This window comes from Dermacentor variabilis, chromosome 2 (genome assembly GCF_050947875.1).
Source record: "Dermacentor variabilis isolate Ectoservices chromosome 2, ASM5094787v1, whole genome shotgun sequence".
In the NCBI taxonomy this organism is placed as follows: Eukaryota; Metazoa; Arthropoda; class Arachnida; order Ixodida; family Ixodidae; genus Dermacentor; species Dermacentor variabilis.
Genome location: NC_134569.1, coordinates 30,104,030 through 30,126,343, shown reverse-complemented (window position 1 = coordinate 30,126,343; position 22,314 = coordinate 30,104,030). Strand labels below are relative to the sequence as shown.

General features: G+C 45.7%; 2 protein-coding genes across 5 annotated transcripts in view; one reads left to right on the top strand and one right to left on the bottom strand.

Annotated features, from left to right (window-relative positions):
* The window catches only part of Larp4B (La-related protein 4B), a 123,105-nt gene extending 104,378 nt beyond the window's left edge, over positions 1-18,727 (bottom strand). For 2 of the 4 annotated variants that reach the window (XM_075680070.1, XM_075680072.1), the window contains exons 1-2: positions 18,353-18,727; positions 6,239-6,311 (exon numbers count right to left, since the gene is read on the bottom strand). In XM_075680070.1, the coding sequence (XP_075536185.1) occupies positions 6,239-6,292 (54 nt within the window). In that variant the 5' untranslated portion in view covers positions 6,293-6,311; positions 18,353-18,727. Of the gene's footprint in view, positions 1-6,149; positions 6,312-18,352 lie in introns of those variants that run through there. The other 2 variants (XM_075680073.1, XM_075680071.1) reach the window with 2 other exon arrangements.
* Positions 18,728-19,884: 1,157 nt separating this feature from the next.
* Positions 19,885-21,991, top strand: eIF1 (eukaryotic translation initiation factor eIF1). The gene is made up of 3 exons (XM_075680080.1): positions 19,885-20,103; positions 21,448-21,605; positions 21,695-21,991. The coding sequence occupies exons 1-3, from the start codon at positions 20,070-20,072 to the stop codon at positions 21,839-21,841; spliced, it is 339 nt and encodes a 112-aa protein (XP_075536195.1). The 5' UTR covers positions 19,885-20,069; the 3' UTR covers positions 21,842-21,991.
* The last annotated feature ends 323 nt before the right edge of the window (positions 21,992-22,314 follow it).

The window sequence follows — 22,314 nt, the reverse complement described above, 5'->3', positions numbered from 1 at the left end:
TGCTCCGGCGTCTTGCTTTTATTGCCGAATTCACGACAGACATAGGCTACGTCAAAGGCAGCCTTAAGAGGATAGCAGATGCTCTCAGTCGTAGTACCATCAACGCCACGTAATGTTCTGCCCACCTTCCACAACTCCGACCTTCTACATCCCCTCCACTTGGAGCAAGTCAACTTTGCCGACCATGACGTCACACTCTGGTGCGAGTTTTCACCTAACAGTACCTGCATTCATGCTCCTGCTTTTCTTCGTTGTGCTGTGTTTTATACACTGCACTCAATCTGCCACACAGGTGTATGTGCCCCGCTACACCTCATCACCGAAGGTTATGTTTGGCCAGGCACACATGCTGATATACACGACTGGGTCCACACTTGTACAGCATGTCAACGAATCAAGCTGCAACGACACACCAAGCCTCCATTGGGCAAATTCCCTCACCCAGATGCATGTTTCAACACCATTCATTTGGACATTGTTGGCCCTTTGCCACCATGACGTGGTTATACGTATTTGCTTATGTGTATTGATAAGTATGCATGGTGGCCTGAAGCAGCTCCAATGCCTGACATGACAGAGACAGTTGGTAATACTTTTCCGTCTACATGGATTAGCCATTTTGGTGGGCTATCAACAGTGACCACTGATCGAGGCATACAGTTTGCGTCAGTATCTTTCCCGTATGTAACATCCCTTCTTGGTTGTGCACGCATTCACACATCTGCTTACCACCCTGCATCTAACGGCATTGTCAAGAGGCTACGTCGACACTTGAAAGCTGCACTCACCACTCAGCTTCATGTGGAGGATTCGGTATCGCACCTACCTTCCAATCGCGCTGCTCGGCCTTTGGTCAACACTCCAACAAGAACTCACCTGCTCATTAGTTAAGATGGTTTACGGCTGCACGCTCCATTTGCGAAGCGACCTCATCAACCCGGTAACTATGCCGAATGTTTCGGATACATCTTTCGTCCAGCGTACACGCATTTTCATGCACAACTTCCGTCCACAGCGAACTTCTGCTCGCGCAAATGAGCACATTTTCCTGCCCTCAAACCTGCAAACATTCTCACACCTTTTTGCCCGGGTTGACATGCCTCGCGGTTCTCTTCAGCCCCACTACAACAATCTTTTCCCCGTCATCAAATATTCTGAACATTTCACAATCCTGCGCAATGGGCGTGAAGACAGTTGCTATCGCAAAGATCAAACCAGCTCCGATTATCAACACCTCTGTGTGAGCTCTTCAAGTGACCATGGCCACTTGACCACAGGGCTCATCTGTGGCAAAATTTTCTTCTGGCACGTTGCTGGTCATAGACATGAGTGAGTGGCGGGTTACAGCTTGAGAAATGAGGAAGAGGAGCTAGATGATGGAATAGATCAAGTGAAGGGACGTACAAATAAAACCCTTGTACTCTTAACTGTGCTTGGTCATCATCATCATCAGCCTGGTTACGCCCACTGCAGGGCAAAGGCCTCTCCCATACTTCAACAACCCCGGTCATGTACTAATTGTGGCCATGTCATCCCTGCAAATTTCTTAATCTTATCCGCCCACCTAACTTTCTGCCGTCCCCTGCTACGCTTCCCTTCCCTTGGAATCCAGTCCGTAACCCTTAATGACCATTGGTTATCTTCCCTCCTCATTACATGTCCTGCCCATGCCCCCCCATTTCTTTTTCTTGATTTCAACTAAGATGTCATTAACTAGCGTTTGTTCCCTCCCCCAATCTGCTCTTTTCTTATCCCTTAACGTTAGACCCATGATTCTTCTTTCCATAGCTCGTTGCGTCGTCCTCAATTTGAGTAGAACCTGCTTGTGATTAGTGAAGTAGTGCTTGGTGATTTCATACAATTACTTTCTTCAGTAACCAATTACATGTAACAAGTTACATTTGGATGAAACAAGCTATACAGGCCATCTAGCGTTGAGCACTTAGATGTTGTGGGGATGCGCGACCCTCACGCCTCCCCTGAGATCTAGTTTTCCCGCGTGGCTCGTCTCCTGCAGGGCGGCTTCGCCCGCCGCGTGGCCTGGCGCCCGCGGCGGTCGGGTGGTACAAGCGCGGTGCGAGAGATGGCGCGAGCGTCGCGCCGCTGCGGGGTTACTCGGCGCCGGGAGACAAGGCGCTCAGGCTGTTGGGGTTCGAGACAGGAAGCGGGACGGCCGTGCCGCACGTGCAGCGACCCTCTTGCCCGGCGAGTCGGCGCGCGGCGGGGACGTATCCCGCGTGCGCGCCGACCCATGCTTCTGCGAGACCGCCTCGCGTGGCCGCCCTCGAACGCGCCACGATTCGCGTGACCATACACGCGAACGACCAGGCCTTGGGATCCAGCATGGGGCGAACATATTCGCTCGCTTCCGGTCGCGGTGAGTCAGACTTCTAGATTTGTCGCGCGCCCATCGGCATGTTTTGTGGATAGCAACTCGGCTAGCAGGCACTGATCTATGAAAGGTGCAATAAATGCCCTTTTGATTGTTTGCACTACTGTGTTGTCGTTCCTTTGTCCCAAGAGTACGGGTGTGAGAGGAACCCACATCTGGCTGCCCAACGTGGACCTCTTGGGGCATCGGACGATAGTTTTAACAGTTCTGCTTCGTTCGAGACCTTTGTTTGAACCGAAGCGTAGGCCTAGCGTGAATTTTGATCGCTAGCGTCGGCGGCGTGCTTTCTTGAGCGAGGTGATGGTGGCTGTAGTGTGTTTGAACATGTCAACGTGCTAAGCCTTTCCGCAAGTGTTTTTTTTAATGAAATTCGTCAGTACGAGAGCCACGTGGTCTGCATCCTGGGAGAGCGAGGCTGAGCGCCCGCAGAGCAGTGGCAAGCCTGAAGCGAGTGAGTACGGAAGCCTCGTGGGTGGTCCGAATTTCTCATGTAAATAGCTTCTCCTATCTCTTTGACTCTGATGAAGTCGCGGCTCTGGGAGCCGGGTGGCCGCGGGCCACGGGTGCCACTACGGGCTGACTGGTATTGCGGCCTGGCACCGGGCGCTCCGACACCGTCTGGGACGGTGGGCGCCGTCAACTCGGATGCTGCGTGCACCGAGCGGAGTAGGACCACCTCACAGAGCTAACGTCTCCTCGCGGCTGCCTGTTTTGCGCTCATTTTGAGTGTTGTTTTTGGATGCCGGTTGTTGTCAGGGTAGCGACGATTTAGGCCTAAGGCTTTACGAAGCTGCCTGTCGCACGTGGAGGGACACAACCTGGTGGACCGTGGCGTTGAGGTGTTGCAATTCGCTTCCCTCATTCTATTTAGCCTCGCACGAACTGAAATTACTCGTTCGACTCAAGAAAGCGAGCTTCGTTCACGTGAACTTAGCATCTGAGTAGCTGCCCGATCTTTTGCTAGCCGAGTTGAACATCGTACCACGTGGGCGATGCGCATGCATAATTCCTCTCCCTTGCACTACTTTAGTGTTTGCCGAGTGTGTTGAGTTTACGCAGCGTGATTGGAGTCACCCCTGGTTTGCCGTCACCTGCACATCGTCTGCTGCTGCCCCGGACTACGATCGAGCCACCCCGGGCGATGGTGATGCTGTGGCCAGTTCGGCGCGGCGACTTCGGCGGCCTCCTGCATCCAGCTCACAACCCTCGGTGGCGGACAAAAGAGCCGGCGGTCACCGACAGCTACGGCGGCTCTTCCCAGCAGTGCGCGTCGGCGCGAGCGACGCTTGTTCGTACCGACTACTGCGTCGTCGTCTCCGGAGTCGTGGCCTGGCATCGTGCCGTCGAGTCTGCAAAGCTGCCGCTGTGACCGGCTGACGCCAGCGGTGCACCCAAGGACAATGTCGGCTCGCATGTTATGGACAGCGTGCGGACATTTCTTCGGCGCGACCACTGTTTAATGTTCTACCTTGTTTGCGAAGCACAGTTTGATGTTAGACCGTGTCACATGTCTCGCCGGAATATGTAGTGATTTAAGGTTGGGGGGATGTGGGGATGCGCGACCCTCACGCCTCCCCTGAGATCTAGTTTTCCCGCGTGGCTCGTCTCCTGCAGGGCGGCTTCGCCCGCCGCGTGGCCTGGCGCCCGCGGCGGTCGGGTGGTACAAGCGCGGTGCGAGAGATGGCGCGAGCGTCGCGCCGCTGCGGGGTTACTCGGCGCCGGGAGACAAGGCGCTCAGGCTGTTGGGGTTCGAGACAGGAAGCGGGACGGCCGTGCCGCACGTGCAGCGACCCTCTTGCCCGGCGAGTCGGCGCGCGGCGGGGACGTATCCCGCGTGCGCGCCGACCCATGCTTCTGCGAGACCGCCTCGCGTGGCCGCCCTCGAACGCGCCACGATTCGCGTGACCATACACGCGAACGACCAGGCCTTGGGATCCAGCATGGGGCGAACATATTCGCTCGCTTCCGGTCGCGGTGAGTCAGACTTCTAGATTTGTCGCGCGCCCATCGGCATGTTTTGCGGATAGCAACTCGGCTAGCAGGCATTGATTTATGAAAGGTGCAATAAATGCCCTTGTGATTGTTTGCACTACTGTACTGTCGTTCCTTTGTCCCAAGAGTACGGGAGGAGAGACCCCACAATGTGTAGACAACTACTGTGTCCAAATGGATGAAAACCTCTATAGACGCTTTTCACAGAGCAGTTTGCTTTAGAGGAATGAGATGCCACTTATGGCGCCAAGGCGCACATTGTCTCAGTGAAAGCGTGCAAATACGAAACCACTATCGCTTCTGCCTTGCTGCTGTGCGATCCGCTGTCCGAAACACAACTGGGTGTTTGCCAACACATCGTGCTCCATTCATGCTGCAAAACGTGGAAAGGGAAGACACACGTGTGCAGTAGCTGGCTGCAAAAATAGTGACTGGCAGACGAGACAAATTTGTGTGGCCAAGTTCCCAAGCCGCTGCTACATAAGGATTAGACTGCCTGTGTTGTCAACCTTTTGTGATGCACGATCTTCAAGGATAAAAATTTATTCCTCCACAAGCACTGTATCGCTATCCTCCAAAGAAAGGACTTGAACTTTGGTATGTTGGCAAGTGTGTAGTGCTCATTACACAGTGACAAAAAGAGTAGCACTGCTTCTTGACATAGTAAGTTTCTCACATGTTATCTATGCACATTCACTCCAACTCACATGCAAACTTACATCCACTCTATCACCAATGTATAAGGAATAAATGAATGGGCATACTCTTGAACCAATACTCCAAAACATGGGCTATGGCAATTCCACAAAATGCAAACGAAGATTCGAAGCTGAACGTTTTGTGGTGGTCCACAGAGTAAGTGAGCAACTAGCAATAATATGTCTTTGTTACATGCTATAACAAAGTACAGAACATCTACACTGTGAATTAGGGTTTTCAAGGAAGTAACTAATATGTTACTTTTTTTTTCTGTAACCTGTACAAGTTTGCAAGGTAACACGTCCTTTCTATTCCAATGGTTTCACATAGAACTATCTGATATATAAATACAGTAAAAAAAAAACTAATATTCAGGCATGTTAAGGCTACTACAAAGGCCAATATTTCCAGCCTTGTCTGTTTTATGTGCACTGCAGCAACATAAGGTAATGCCTAGCCACAGCATGAGCAAGTTAAAGTGAACACACAAATAGCTTGAGCTGCACTAATAAATTATGCTTTACAATACCAAAAGGCCACTCTTACCATAACAGGAGGCAAAAAGAAAAGACCAGTGGCGACTCCGTTTTGGAGTTTCCAGAACAGCTCGGGCATAGTTAATTTTTGTTATCAATAGACACAGACGACATTGTATTCTGAAGGCATCAAAGATTGAACTTAGAAAGTCTCAAAAACATTTATACTGCACTGCAACAAGCCAAATATGGGAAGATGTTTTGAAATGTGTGATGTCCCACTTACATATTTGTACTGAAGTTTTGGAGAGGAAAAAATAAGCTTGGCCTAATTTTTTGCTTCTATAATCAGCACTTACTGCCTAACTAAATTTTCATAGAGTACTTTATCAGACTAAGCACATTCAGCACTTGTCTGTAGTGCCCCTTCATGTGTTATGCTGTGTACTGGAACATCCAGAAGACTCATCCCTCTTGCACTGCTATGCGAACTAAAGTTGATGGTTGACAGAGCTGTTTCTGACACATCAATATAGCTGCACTTGCAAACATGACAGTAGATAAGAAGGTTGAGGTAAATGGCAACTTACTGTCTGTTGCAGGTTGGAACAAATATCCTGTCTGTCTCCACTTGCAAACATGACAGTAGATAAGAAGGTTGAGGTAAATGGCAACTTACTGTCTGTTGCAGGTTGGAACAAATATCCTGTCTGTCTCCAAGGTCAGAGGTCATGGGATAAGTCAGATGTTTGCTGAAACAAGACAGAGATAAGAGGAAATGTGTTTGTTACCATAAATGCACACAAAAAATTATAAATAATTCGCCCCCAAATTTAGTGAATCCATATGGGTGCCTATAATTTAAGCAAAATGCACTCATGGTAACATGATGGCTACAGCACGTTTATGTTACTGGTATGAAATGCCACTGCAAATCAACACGCTCGCCGCCAATTGTGTTACCTAATCTTTGAACCCGCAAGCTCACAATAAAAACTGCAGCAATATTTCGTCCCAATAAGTGGTCATGTACTCTAATCAAACAATGTGTTCATTTACAAGGTCTAAAACCATTGCCATCAGCCAAGCCACCGCCCAAGAGGAGCACAGCGACGGGAATGGCCATTCTACATAGAATGTTTTCCCCCATTATGTCATCTGGAATAGTTTAAGTGCTCCAATTAGCTTATTTTGTAAATAGCAAATGCATACATAGTAATTTGTGCATGCACAAAATAAATACACAAATGCAATGAATAGAAGTGTTTCTATAAACAAATGACACTTTCGCCTGAAGATGCGGATTGTCTGCCAAAGCTGTCTGTACATGTGCATTTGTGCACATTTTAGGCTTTATGGAAACTTGGCGAGGCTGCACGGAGGAAAGTGAGGGGGCAAGAAAGAATGTGAGGAAGGCTAATAACAGCACAGTGGTGATGACAGCCAGTGGGGTGCAGAAGTGTTTCTTGGTGGCAGAAACATGAATGGTATGTACAGGAAGCAAGCTGCAGTGACTGCATGCTGAGAAAACACGAGGCTGCACATAAACTTTATCTTAAGGAGAACAGAAATAGACAACCCTGACGTCACTGCAGTATGTGGTCAATTTACATGTAGAAGAAAATTAAGAACAATAATTGTTATGCTACACAGTTCAAGATTAAAGTGAGTGAGTCAATTTCTACGGTGCATTGTCCCAAAGCAACTCTCTGGTTATGACAGATGCCAGAATGGAAGTTGCGGCATAAATTTTAACCACATGGGACCTAATGGTGACTAGTGGTCAATGCTTATAATACATGAGCAATTTTGTGTACCGCGCCCATTTAAAGCATGCCATGGCAGCCAGGAATGGAATCCTAGTGCTAATGTCATAACAAAATAGTCGCTGCAGCAGGTAGGTAGAAGCAACCTGCCAAGTTCAGTGCTAGTGTAGCTCGTTTGCTCAGTGTAGGCAAGTGTAGGCAAAAACCAGCAAAATACGCAAAACAATTCGAACTATGCTAGAGCTAACTTCAAGGCAATCAATAAATTAGCTGATTTCACTAACACATTCCTGACTAACTTTGTTGAGCGTCCTATTCAACAATTACGAAATTGGGACATGTTTCCAACTACGTAAACCAATTGAACAACAAATCTCTGTTCGTGTTATCACTTCTAATCCTCAAGCACCATGATATAACACCCGTATCAAACGGCTTTCCAATTGAAAAAAACAAAAAGAAAAGTATATATCGCTTGGCCAAATTGTCTTCAAACTCGTGCTGGCCAGCCCACAAATCTGCATCTGATACTTACATCACAGCGTTACACGGTCTGCGACTGCTCGAAAACTTCCAGCATCAAGTCCGCTGAGACAACTTCGCAATACGTAGCATAACCTCGCAAAGCCTAGAAATGACTTTAAAGGAAGCTAAATATAATTTCAATTTGAATACCTTTCATCCCTTCTGACATCTAATGTTCGAACATTCTGGCGTGTGATTAACCCCAGTCTTGATAACTCCATTGCTTTGGTAGATACAGATGGCAATTACGTTCCAGCTAATCAATGCGCTATTATTCTAAATGACACTTTTTTGAGAAATTTCTCCGTGGTTACAAATACTCATCTTCCAGACATTCTTCACTACAGTTACCTCTTCATGCCTCCCATTATTGGTAACACTGCTCGAATGACGAAACTTAATTTAGAGCACCATACATCCCCTGGTTATGATTCTATTGTTTGCAAGTTTTTGGATAATACTTGTGCTTACAGTTCAATCATACTAACAAAAATATTTTTAGCAGTGACTTGACCCATCAACTCTTCCAGCTCAACAGAAAATTGGGAAGATGATTCCAATCTTCAAAAACTGGGTAATAAAAGTTTACAATTTAATTATTGGCCCATTTCCATTACTAATACATGCTACAAACTCTTAGAACACATTGGAGATTTTTAGAATAGGGGCTTCAAAGAGCTTTGCGGGTGTTAGCGTTGGGGCACGCAGGAGTGAAGAGATTTAGAATAGGGCTTTGCGTTTCCGGATAGCGTCTTGCACTGACAGCGCCACTACGGCATCAAAGAAAAGCTATTATAGAAAAGCTAATATAGCCCTTTATAATAAGAATAGTAATTTTTACTTTCGTGTATTCGCATTTAATTACAATTTAGAGCGACAGAAAGCTGAGCTAGTTGGTCCATAAGCCCTGTTGGCCCATAAATTTTGGGTAAAAATAATGTCGAAGTTGTGTATGATGCTTCGCTAAACATTTAACATTCCCTTAGTACTTAGCTATGAGAGACATTGCATTTTACATGAAGGAAAAAGCTTGGTCGTTGGTGTCAACATGTTATCTGTGTTAGAAAAACACTGCCCAGTGAAGCTGTCATCATGATTCTTATTACTCTGATTAGTTGTTCTAGTCGGATAAGGCCACTTATTAATACGTAAAAGAAAGAGTTGGGCACGCATTTCCTATGAAAAAGTTTACTCCTACTTACACCGTTCTCTGAAACGGGCCCCCATAAAACGAATGGCTCAAGGCTGCTAACACGACGGCACGTCATATGTAAAGTATTTCAATATACAATTAATTCACCAGTACCATTGCAGCAATCACTTGAAAGAAAAGTTTCGTGGTTAAGAATGAGAACCAATCAAATGCAAGCGATGAAATGTTTCATCGTGGCACTCAGTAGCTTTTATCGGCACTATGGCACACCCCTCACACCACGGTAGCAACCGACTGTCGTTATGGCAAGGCAGGCAATGTTTGCGAAACCCTTCAGTTCACTACAACTTCGAACTGAAACCATGAAGCAGTCTTTTACAGCGTCAATTGCAATGCCTAAAATATACTTGAGGTACTATAGCGCAGTTTAGTGTGCCTAGAAATGGAAAATTTAAGCACCTTCTGCCTCACCATGTCTCGATCCAGCGTTGTTTAATTATACAAACGGAGAACTATTGGCTTCGTCGGTACATAAAAAGAGAACCTCGCAAACCTTCACAACGGATTTACCACATGCGCTACATATCTCACTTGATTTTTGACCCTCCACTGGGGAATAATGATATCTTCAACATGTCTCATACTACTAATGAATGACGCTTTGGCTTCTTTCTGGCTGCATTCATACAGTCCAAAAGGCATATTTCACTAAAAAATTTGGGTCGAGTGGCCTGTATCAGTTCACCAAACAGATTCATCCTGTATATTCCTCAAGCAACAAACACTAGTAAATTGCTCAAGTCAGTTGAACGTGTCGCACGAGAAAGGGAATATATATTGTTACATTCCTCTTCGTATTCTGCAAACAGCTGTAAGCCTCCATTAGCTTTACTTCAAATTACTGCGATTTAAAATAAACACGTGATTAACCACATAATTTTGAGACGTAGTTAGAAAAGCAAGTGGTGCTGGTGGAATATAAATTGCAGTGTTAGTTACGTCGTCATGTTACTGCCGAGCGTTTCTGTGAAGAAATGCAAAAATTGAAAATATACCACTAACTACTCGTCGGGAGCAAACCTGTTTTAGCGGATTAAAATAAATGAAGAATTAAATTATGGGGTTCTATATGCCGTAAAACCTCTTTCTTATTATGAGGCACGCCGTAGTGAGGGACTCCGGAAATTTGGACCACCTGGGATTCTTTAATGTGCACCTAAATCTAGGTACACAGGTGTTTTCACATTTCGCTTCCATGGAAATACGGCCGCCGTAGCCGGGATTCGGTCCCGCGTCCTCGTGCTTAGCAACCCAACACCATTGCCACTAAGCAACTGATTAAAACCAAGGTAACAATTGTAGAAGTCATATATAGCTAGCATTTATGACATACTTGTTCCACCGCGGCAGCCATGGTATAATAACTGGATTCTTATATGCTATGTTTTTGCGGTTGTCGATTCGCGCACGAAAAGCCACAATGGGCTGGTCTGTGCTACTTCAGCTGGCACTGTAGTGGTGCAATTAAGAACTGTATTGTCGTCTAAGAAATAAGCTCTTTGAATAAACTTTCGCGAATGAAGACGTAAAAATATATTTGAGACGACTGCCATAAATATGCAAGCAGAGGGAACGAAAGCGAACAAACAAAAACACTGCAAAAGGCGCCCGGATTCCAGGGACCATATGGACGCCGCCCGAACTGTAGCAGATGACAAGACGCAAGTCCGTGCCCTGAGGTCACGCGAGCGGTGCTTGCAGCACCCCTGTAGTTCATTCTCGGGGCTAATAGAGGCAATACCTGCAGAATGTGCATTACATGCACACATCTGCATGGAATGTACGGCTTCCTTTACACCCATTTTCACTACCATAATAAGTGCTTTAATCAATGAACAAATAAGGAGAGGCTACAAGCATGTGCCAGTCTTAAAGAATGGAATCCTTCCGAGGACTGCTTAGAGTATTAAAACTTAACAAAACTTCAGAACTTGTTTTCCATATATTATTTGCACAGGAACCACAACATTTGTTTTAACTGCATGCAGTACACCAACTAGCCATGAGTTCACTAGAACTTATTCCTCTATATAGCATGCTACCACACTGTCACTGTAGTATTTTAGCTAAACAAGCCACTAAGCAAATATGCTCACACCTTTCATAAATACCAGTCCCCAACCATTTTTATGTGCTAGTCGTGGTAATGCATGCAGTTAAAGGGACCCTGAAACGATAGCGTACAAATGTACTGAGTTGTTAGGGCAGGTCATTCTGATCATTAAGTGATGCATTGAAGCACTCTGCATAAATTGTGCAATTTATTATAAAGTTTTAAAATGTGCATTGCTCCCATGTGTTTTCAGCCGCCCCCTCCAAATCGACATGGTTATCCCAATTGAAGTCAGTTGGGCGAGCTATATGATTGGCTGGCTACCCAGGTCGCATCATCGATAATTTGTCCAAATTTAGGGTAAAAAACATTCTTAGTTCTAATATTCTAATACATTCTAATAGCTGGAATGTCGGTTAATTTGTTTCTATTAAAAGATTCCAGAAAGAAAATACACGACAGTTTATCACTACACAAGCACTTCCCGCCGATGGCAAGTATCGTCTGTGTTACAAAGTCCTCTGTGCTAACACGAGCTGCGCAGTTAGTGCTGGTCTCGAGCTTTCTTTTCATGAGCACCATGGATCACCCTTGTTATGTTGTGGGCTGCAAATCTAGCAATCTGCAATGTGTCAAGCTGCGACATCGTGTCCCTCTACAAGTCAACAGGCGAGCGGCGTGGCTACAGCACATAGGGCTGTCAGTATCCAATTGGCGCTGGCATCTACGTGTTTGCGGCTATCACTTCACACCGGAAGACTACTACCACAATAGACAGCTTTAGCATGTCAAGTATTCAGGTAAACTCAAGCGCAAGCGCACTGGGCATTTTACCGGATGAGTGGAGGTGCAAACATAAACGGCCTGCACGGTGCAGCTAATGCCCCTCCATCCACGCACCACCGCCGCTTTCTTAAGTAGCCACAACCTTTGTTGTGCGCCGCCTTTCCCCCTCACACCAAATCCGGTTCCGGCATTTCCGCTTCCTGGAGTTTCGCTGCGGGAATTTCTGTTTTGACTGCTGTTAGACAATGTTGAGACGCCCGCGCGTGCTTAGCAGAGCTGTGGCAGTCACCATAAGAAGAATGCAAAGGGGACAAGCTGTTGTGTTCCGCTGAAGTAGTAGTTCGCGGTCACTGTTTTCCAAATGCCCGAAAAACGGCAGTGGTCTCCAGGCGCCCAGGCACTACATTCTACTGTACGTTGTCTCTCACGGCACAATGCGTCGCAGGTTGACGTGAAGCAGCGAACACGACCAGATTGCTGATTACAATAGGCGGTGGTTCTTGGATGAAATCGCATTCACAGTTTTAACCGCAGCTGGTGCAATTAAAGCCTCTCCATCGATGTGAAAGTAAACAACACTAAAAAAACATTACGTCACTTCCATTCGGAACAGGAAGCCACAGCTACACAAGTTCCGCTTGACACTGGAAGCTAAGGGGGTGAGTGGGAGAGGAGCGCGGAGTAGGAAGGTAGGTTGGCGGTACTTAACCTAGTCAACGGTGGTGCATGGATGGAGGGGCTTTAGGTGCAGCAACCTGATAACAGAGCTCAACCACACAAACACAGAACTAATATAGCATCAGACACGTGTATTCTACTTTGCTGCTGGTGTAAATTTTCGGCAGGAGTGTAATCATAAACATATTGTCTTTTTAAAGGCTTAAAATGTTTTACAGTTGGTTACAGACATAATACCTGTCTGTGTGTTTAGCTGGTTAAGCTCTGCACCAGCAGGTGGCTGCACTGTGCAGGTTGCTCAGATTTACGCTAAGTGCTGTCATGACACAGGAAGTAGTACGGAGGAGTTTATTAGTCCTGCCATCCATGAAAACGCCCAGCTCGCCTGCTGTTACAGCAATACCAGACATAATCAGCAGTGCGACAGAATGTTTGCAATGCACACTGCCTGGATAAGTCTCGCGGGAGATCGACAGCCAGATGGCTAGCAAAGAGGGTGGAGACGAATCGCGCACTGTCTCCAAGACAACTGGAAGCAGATGACACGATGTCATGCAGAGCCAGTGAAGGTGGAGCTTAGCCCCTATCATTCGGTGAACGAGTTGAGGAGAAAAGCATGGCTAGAGAGCAGAGTAACTTGTAATCGTATGTAGCTTTCTTAATATGAAACACTTCACCTAACTTGAGGCACTAATGTTTTACTGTAGCTGCGTAAAAATTTATGCTTACAGTAGGACAACACCTCTAATGCTGGGGTGTTTTGTGCGTATTAGCTGCCTGCTGCTTGTATAGCCTCCCTTAAAGGTCAACTCCCACATTTTTTTTACCATATTAGGATACTGTCATTTTCAAATGGCATTGACAGTCCTGTAACCGGTAGGGTGGTTCTATTTGCTTAGAAATTCATCAATATTTTTAAATAACCACAAAAACAAGATACTGAAACTACAACGGGTAGCTGCTTCATGTAATGTCACAATGAGTCGATGGCGTCAGATCCTACACTACCATACCATACCGAAGAAGCGAAGCTGATGTCACCTGACGACACAGGCAGCTTTTACAAATTTTCAGAACGAGACAGTAGCGATTTCAGTGACAATTTCAGGAACAGTGGCCGTGTAGTCTCCGTCATCACAAACACAGGGTGGCCAGTAAAAAGTCATGAGTCGGGAACACAACCAATTTTTAAAATTCATTTTCAGGAAAACTAAATTACTTGCAGCCATATTGTTCGGCACAAATAATCAGAGTGCAAAAGAGAATTTATATTTAAAATTTTATTAAGGTCAGTGGACATCGAAAAATCGCCGGGGTTGCCCTTTAAAGAAAGCTGCTGAAGTGTTCAGAGAGGATATCGCCAGATAACAAGGTCTTGCAGAAAGCACCATTACCGCTATAAAACTCTGTGAAAGCTGTACCTGACTAGCTGCGGTTTAATTTATATTTCCTCATATGGAGTGTCCCTGAAGTGCTTGATTCAGAAATAAATGCATTTCCTTTGTCATTACCGTTCATCTAATATATTTTCTCACAGCTAGTGCCCACACAGAATGCACAATTCCAATGAAATTCAGAGCTTTCACGGTGCCATGTCAAATTAAAATGAATGGTGTCAATCCTGTGAAAACAACCTGTGCGGGAGCTTTTCTAAATTTTCACTCAAACATTTTTATGATTGAAGTGATCATCAAATGACCGCCTTCCTTGTGCCTTGTGTCTTTGACCAGTCAAGTGCAGATAGAGGTGACAAAGATTGCAGGAAAAGCTTTGCCTGCCACAAAGCCATACTCTGCTGTCATGTGCGGGCCATCTTTGGGCAATACAACACAGAACGAATTGTAGTGGCAGCGACACAAGTGGCGCTCTGGTGGTGGTGCTGGCAGAACAAGCATGCAGCAAGCTGCGGCCCAACATATTATAGTGGAATGTGCATTTTTGCACCCGTCACCTGAACTGACGTACAGGTAACGCTGATAGCATTACTGACCCCAAACTTTGCTGTTCCCGTTTCAATTGTTCAGACAGTCACAGTGAAAAAAAAAAAAAAAAAGAACGTAATTGAGTTGCATGCTTGTAACCTGTACATTAGCACTCAATATTAAAAGCAATACAAGCATACGAAAATATACTTCTGAATGCAATGAAATTATTTCGTTCTAAATTTTGATAAAGCAAACCGCAACTAACTCAGCTGCAGGTGTGGTAATGAAATAACAGTTACAGTGGAAGTTGGCTGCAACAACCTCAAACATAACAAATCACGCCCTAAGAAGGAGCTGCAAGTGCATTAAGACACAATGTGAAATATAAAGCCTATATGATACTGCATACTAGGTAATGTTGAAATTGGAGTGCACACCACCAAGCTGATGTCTGCCAACATTTAATCCTTTGTTGTCTTTCTGCACTTCCAATCAAGTGAAAAGCAGTATCAACTTCTGAGAGTGCTAGCACAAGCCATGCTTCATGTGGAAAACATTGCTCTTAGTTTTTTTTTGCTCTCTGTTAAAGGAGAGGTCATGCATTTGTATGCAAGCAGATTTCTTTTTTTTTATTTTGCAGGCACACAGGCCCCAATTGTTGTGTGGGGAATAAAATAACGTGCAATTCAAAGCTGTCAGTAAAATTTCTCTTTAATGTCAGGATGTGCATTTAAAATAGATTAGGCTTCAAAATGTTCTTTTTAAAAACATACTTGCTAATTTTTTTAGGTGCATCTGTACACAGTACCAACAGTCTTTTAAATTTCAAAAGACATTACAGTTGAGCGGAAAGCAACAAGCACATGCATTTTATTAGTACCAAAACTACTATAGCCCCAAAACGCTGTGAACAGAAAGGAATTGCCTTAAAGAAGCACTAAAAAATATTACTGCATTCTATTAGGAAATTAAGTTTTTGCAACAGCAAAGCAGCCACTCTTTCATGAGAACAGATTAAACCAGAAAAGAAGCAAAAACACAACGTGGGAGGGAAGAGTTTACACCCTTTGATCTTGTCCACCCAAAAAATAATCTGTTGTGCTTTCTTGAAAACACTGCACTCGCTACTTTCCAGTCAAGTATCCAATGCTACGCTGATAAATGCACATGCCATTAGTGATCTGGAAGCAGTGGGTGCAAAAAAAAAAAAAAAAGACATTTTCGGGGTGGTATGTGCCAAAGCCACAATCTGATAATGAGGCAGGTGGGCACACAGTGTTAAAGGAAGGAAAGACAAGAAAGATAGACGATGATTGTGTCGGGACAAGATAAGCTGCAAAGTGCAAACTTTCGTTAAGAGTGGCGGCCCTTGCCACACCAGCTCACTTGACAATGTCACCTAGAGTAGTTGGTGTTGGCCATGACGTCATGGATTTTGTGAACATCTACTCAGGTCTGGTTAACTTTTCATTGATAAAGAATGACTTTTGTATTCTAAAGCAACCAAGAAGTTGGTGTAGCAAGACTCCAGAAATCTTGCGCCACCAAAAATGGCCAAAATAAGAAAAAATGTTTGAAATCTGCAAGGTCAGACCGATGCATTGGCTTTGAGAATCTGGCAACAAATGCAAATGGAAGTTTGGTCTCATTTCCGTAGCACGACAAACTTTTAACCACCAAAGTAACACAAATAGGCAAGGGTGTGCTAATGGTAATTTTTTAGACTGAATATCAAATAGTTTTCTAATACCGAACAGCTGTTTACCCAACACAAAACATTATCACACCCTAGTGTAGTCATAATATTAGCAAGTTTTGCAATTACATTTCAAGTTATGAAGTGTTGTTTACTAAGAAGCCCAAGTGGAGCATTATGAACAAATAAGCAGTTTGTCTGCATACACAGAGACTTTTGTAGTGTGTGAATGATCACTGTATGCCAAAAACTTCCCGAGATTGTGGTGCCCATGAATTGAAAAAAAAAAAAAAAAGAAACAGCATACACCACTAAACTGTGTATACTTCAAAACATTCCAAGAAATGAAAGGCGAATGCGACTGCTAATAAGCAAACACCATAGGCACCAAAGCCAGCTGCTAAGTCAAATTGTCTAGGATGAACACTCCCTCACTTATATCCATAAATAGTTAACAAGTTGCAAAATTACTATGGAAACATGTGATGCTATTCGGAAACCTGTCATGCACGCGACCTCCACAAAAGGCTTCTGTTGTAAAGCCTAATAGCAAGTGTACAAAAATAAAGAAAGTAAGGTATACACACGCGCGCGCGCGCGCCGGCTTACCTAATGAACACAAGTTTTGGTGTTTGTCACTCAGTGATCAGATTCAGAGGTCACAATAGTGCGACATGGCAAACAAGCCTATCTGAATAGTGTGACAAGCCCTAACGGTTTGAACTAATTCAAATACAAAAAAAAAAAAAAAAAAACTAAGCTTACTGCGATACATGAGTCAGATACCTAGCTTGTATTTGTTCCAGACAGCGCGCACAATGCTTTAATTGATAGAGCCGTCACGCATACGGCAAACTGTCTTCACAATGCGTACAGACCGCGTTGAACAAAAGCTGATGCACGCAAACCGAGAGCGGACTTTACACAACCACTCCGCCCGGCAAGTGTGCGTGTACCCACAGCCAGCCACAGAAGCAATTCCGGCAGATCCCGCCGGAACCAAAAACCTGGCTGCCAAGTATGGCTGCAGACAGCAAAACTTGACACACGCGAAAGAACGAATTACGGCGAAAATTAGCGTGACACTAAAATTTTGTACCAACGCCGTGTCTTAAAATTACAACATTTTATCTGATTATACGGTCACCCGCTAAAGCGATCGGACCGGCGGTTCGCTAGGGAAATACCGTGCACGTGATCACTGCAAGGTCGGTATGCTGGCTGGCCGCAGGGTAAAGGCCATATTTTTTTTTTTTTTTTCATCCGCTAAGCCTTCGAATATTTTTCACTTCTTTCGTGGCAAACACAGTGGCAAAACACCGTGAGCATTCATATACGCGTTGCAATTGCTTGAAGTATGTTACGACAATTAAAACTGGTGTTAACAGTTGCATATCGGGGAGGCCCGACCAAACGATTCCACCCCACCGGCGAGTGCCATGTTTTTGACATCTTGAAAACGCTTCGGACTTGTCGCAGAGCAGAGCTGTAGCCAGACTTCATCGCGACGACAGTTTATCTGCATTCTTAAAGTTACAGGCGCGTCTGCTTAGCAAGCGCAGCCGGCCCCGGGGCCAATTTATAATAACCCAATTTGCGGGCGCCGAGAAACATGCCTCGAAAGAATATGGGGAAGGAGGGAGAAGGTGCGAAGGGCGCCCCGCCGACGCGAACACGGCTGCGGCGTTCCATACTGCATTTTCTACTGCGAAACCAGCTCGCTGTTTTGGACACGTGTCAAAAGCTAACGAGGCGCAAATGCGTTACTGAACTGTAACATAATGTCAGTGCCGGGCAACAGAGAATGGCTGGCTTCCCTCCTAGCACCCCCTCGGCCACAGTCCGCTTTCAATGAAGCGATAGCCACTTCTCCCGACGTCGCAAACAAGCTGCGTCCGGGCGCTCGCTTAGTCACGTCAGGGCTATAACAAACTCTGCTGCACTGGCGAGTGACTATAGAGCACGCGGAACTGACTACTGTACATCACGTTTAACGAAAGTAATTCAAAGCAAAGTCAATTTCAAAGGACCTCGTGGTCTTAGGCCTACTGGTCGAAGTATGCCCCACTGGCCCGCGCCAATGTCACGCCGAAAGCAACCTCTCAACCACTCGAACAGCTATGATCACAGAAAAAAACACCGGGTACTCACGAATTTGTAGATGAGTCCAAATCCTAGCTCAGTAGGATGCCAAAAAATTACAGGTTTTGTTCTGAACTTCCTAGTTCACGTCGACAGTCCGACTTTGCAGACCGCTGGCATAGCCTCGACACCAGCACGACTCGGGCGGCGACTTGGACCGGCGGCGTTGAGATCGTAGCCGTGGTAGCGTTCGAAAACAGAACAACCGTCACTAGCCGTACGCGACTATCGAACGACAACACCGCCAGAAACCGCAACGCAGCGTACAGTTACAAAATGCGATTTCAAACACGCTTCATCAATACATTTGTCACTTCAAGCAACCGGAGCGGTTCACAGTGGCACACAAAACAGCCCGCCTACCCCACGATAGCTGAAGCCGATAAGCACCCCATTTTTTCAAAATGCCGCATTACCGTACGCATGCCTTTGATCTTTTTTAAAATGAAAGGCGAGTAGTTTGCGGACTGTCACTTCGTGTAGAAAAACGGAAAAAAATTAAACACGACTTTTCTCAAACGTCACGTGCCATACAGATTCACAACAATAAAACCCGCATGCTAGGAAGGAATCCCAGAATCGAAACTAGCCTAGAAACAAGGCTTTATATAATTAAAAAAAAAGTATATTAGCTGCTTATGATTACGTTTTTTAAATATATTCTTGTAATGTATCAGTCATTTATAAGATATTTATTATTTATGAACAAAGAAAAATCTAATAGTAATGATAGTGTAGTCATAGAGTTTCTATGTGAGAAACTCTATGAGTGCAGTACACTGAATTATATAGATGCCTGCCGCTTGAGCCGAGAAGCTGGTTCCTGCCTCTCTCCTATTTACTCTTCCCGACCCTGGTTAACACACCGTTTATAAAGCTCTATCTATAAACGGTGGGTTAACCAGGGTCGGCTGCGAGCGCTAGCTGCGGTGGCCGCTGCAAACCTAAATCACGTAGCCCTGCCTCCGAGATTTTAGCGGCGTGTGTTGCGATCCCTGAGGCAGGGCCCGCAGTCTCTCGTCAAGCCATTGGTCGAGCGCGCGCCAGCCTTGTAATCGTCACTTCCTCCACAACAGGAAGTGGGTTGGCTGCGAGCGCCGTCTCTCCGCGACTACTCTGAACTACGAGAACCTCCGCTCCAATGGGAAAACTAGCGACGCGGCACGCATCTAGTAAAGGAGGCATCGGTACAGATCAGTGGTGTAGTACCAACAGTTTACTGAAACACCATAAATGAAGCCATAGAGTCTCTATTACTGCAACAAAACGTTGACTTCAACTCAAGAACTTGCGTCAATGTGTACCACTATCATCCCTCTACCAGATTTAGAGGTCATCTATTAGCAAAATAAAACTAAAGCTACGTAAAAATTATTTTAAATTTTATGTCTTAGTTACAATTGTTAGAAGTGGTAGTGCAACTAATAAACATTAAATGGTGATCTAATTTTTGTTTTAGTTATTTTGCAGCACAAAGGACGTGGGGGAATATATTGCGTACGGCGGCGGCCCACCCTTGCACTGGGCTGGTCCATTCTACATCCGGGCAAGTCTCGCTCCCAAATCTCAACTGCGTTTTACGTTTAGTCACCCTTTCCGATCGTCGCCTCCTACGACTTTTGAGCGTGCGCGTCCACTGCGGTGCATCCACCCTTTAGGAACGTTAAGAAAATTTCGTACAGGGGAAATTCCTTACCTTTACTACAAGGTTTTAAAGGATTGCTGTATGTCTGCCGGTATTCAGAACCTCAAAACTTTTGGTAAGTAGGCCTTTATGATGTGTTCCTTCTCTGTGCTCGTTGTTGACACAAGGTCAGGCTAAAGCATTTGCGTCATATTGGTTCATGGCCGTATTTGCGGGCAAAACGATATCTTCGCGCCAGAAACTTTCGTTCTGTGGTTAAGCAGCCCAAAATTATTTTACTGTTTAGGAAGGTAACGCGGCTACGGGTTATGCGTTAACACTTCGATTCGCTTGTGGTTGCTTCTAGCGTGTTTATAGGACAATAGTTAGGACAAATTTTAGTTGCCCTTTATATAAAGGCCCCAATTTGTAATGATTTCCGCATTACTGTTGCGGATGCTTGCTTGACGAGTTCTTAGGTGGGGGCCGCAAAACGTGCAGGCGCGTAGATAGGCCTAACTTTTGTCCGCCTCAAGGCCTTTTAGAGATTGGGCGCAGAAGGTAGCGGCATAGTCTAATTAAGCTTTTTTTAATGACATTAGCACGCGCCAGACTTGCGCGTGGCTGGAGGCCAGTACATATTTCAGTGACGCGTGTTTCGAGCATCTGAAAGCGCTACCAGCCGTCAAGCGTCATGGCCAACATTAGCTGCTTCAGCCATGCTAGCGTACACTAAAACCTACTTCACACTGTATATATATATATATATATATATATATATATATATATATATATATAAATGCCAGCTACCGAGCGGTCGCACTCCCAATTTTCTAACCAACCATTGGGTTACCAGATCTAACGTTGACGAGGTGGCCAGTAGCACGTTGTAGGCAAAAACTGTGGTGTGGCTTTGCATATATTGCTGCTTTTTTTTTTTTTGGCAAGATTCCTCCTGGTGTTGCGCAATTAGCGTTTTTTCGTCGCGACGATAGGATTTTTTTACAAGCACTGCTCCAGGAGGGCACATGTAATCTGCAGACGGAGGCCTCAGGATAGCACCCGACGTTATAATAAAGCAAGCGGTGCAGGATCTCCAGGGCACCCAAAGGGTAGCGGGGGTTCAAAGCTAGCAGCAGGACGGCCCGTGGGTTGGCGCCACGGAGGCCGAAGCGTGTCGGGGAGTGTTCGCGCGCGCGTGCGCACGCACGCACGCACGCACGCACGCACACACACACACACACACACACACACACACACACACACACACACACACATATGTATGCATATAAAACCGCTGTTCGCGGACAGCCGATCTATACACTCCACCCACGGACCAGTCCGGGTTCTAGCTTTGCTGTCCTGGAGGCCAACTTCTCACGTTTAGTTCAACACTGCCGCGCCCCGCGACACCAGTCAGAACTTTGCCCCTTTTTTGTTTGTGCGGTTGTGTTAAACGAGTCTTCGTTCTCCCGTGCAGACCCCTTCGCGGATGCCATCAGGGGTGATGAGCAAGGTGTCCAGGACGGTCTAATCCACGTTCGTATCCAGCAGCGCAACGGTCGAAAGACCCTCACGACTGTGCAGGGCATATCAGATGACTATGACAAGAAGAAAATCGTGAGGGCCTGCAAAAAGGTACACACTATGACTCACAGCTTCGCAAAACTGGTGGAATTGCATCACCATGCAATTGCACACTGACACCAAGGCGCGCTTGTTCGCAGGAGTTTGCCTGCAATGGCACTGTGGTGGAGCATCCAGAGTATGGCGAAGTCATGCAGCTGCAAGGAGACCAGCGCAACAACATCTGCCAGTTCCTGACCCGCATCGGCATTGCCAAGCCCGAGCAGCTCAAGGTGCACGGCTTCTGAGCAGCACATCATGTACCTTCTGCTCGTGGACCACTTCCACCAACAAAAATCGGCACCAGATTGACGCCCAGGCCTTTCCGGGAGGATGTGACTGGGAGATTTTTTTGCTTGTCTGTTCTTTCTGTCCTGAATAAAATTGTACAAAATGGGTTGCTGCTAACACTGGTGAACTTACTGCTTCCCCTCGCATGTGTAGCAGTGGCAGCCCAATGTACAGGATGCAGACGAAATGGGTACTGCAACCTTTCCAGCTTTCTTGAACTGCCCTTCATAGAGGCGCAACTTTTTTTTATAGGTGTACCGGAATTTGAAACTCCAGCCTCCACACAATCGTGCGCAATTTACAAACCAATGACACCATACAAAAAAAAAAAAAAAAACCCAGATATCAATTTCAAGTACAGCATTCACTGTTGCACACCAACGTACTTCCGATTTCTGCAAGTATCGAGACATTTAAGTAACCATTTAGT

What these genes read in the sequence shown, in the direction of transcription:
- eIF1 (XM_075680080.1), top strand. Translation starts at nt 20,070, where the DNA reads ATGTCTGCCGGTATTCAGAACCTCAAAACTTTTG. An exon ending in TCAGAACCTCAAAACTTTTG is followed by an intron (nt 20,104 to 21,447) that starts GTAAGTAGGCCT and finishes TCTCCCGTGCAG; the next exon opens with ACCCCTTCGCGGATGCCATC. An exon ending in TCGTGAGGGCCTGCAAAAAG is followed by an intron (nt 21,606 to 21,694) that starts GTACACACTATG and finishes GCTTGTTCGCAG; the next exon opens with GAGTTTGCCTGCAATGGCAC.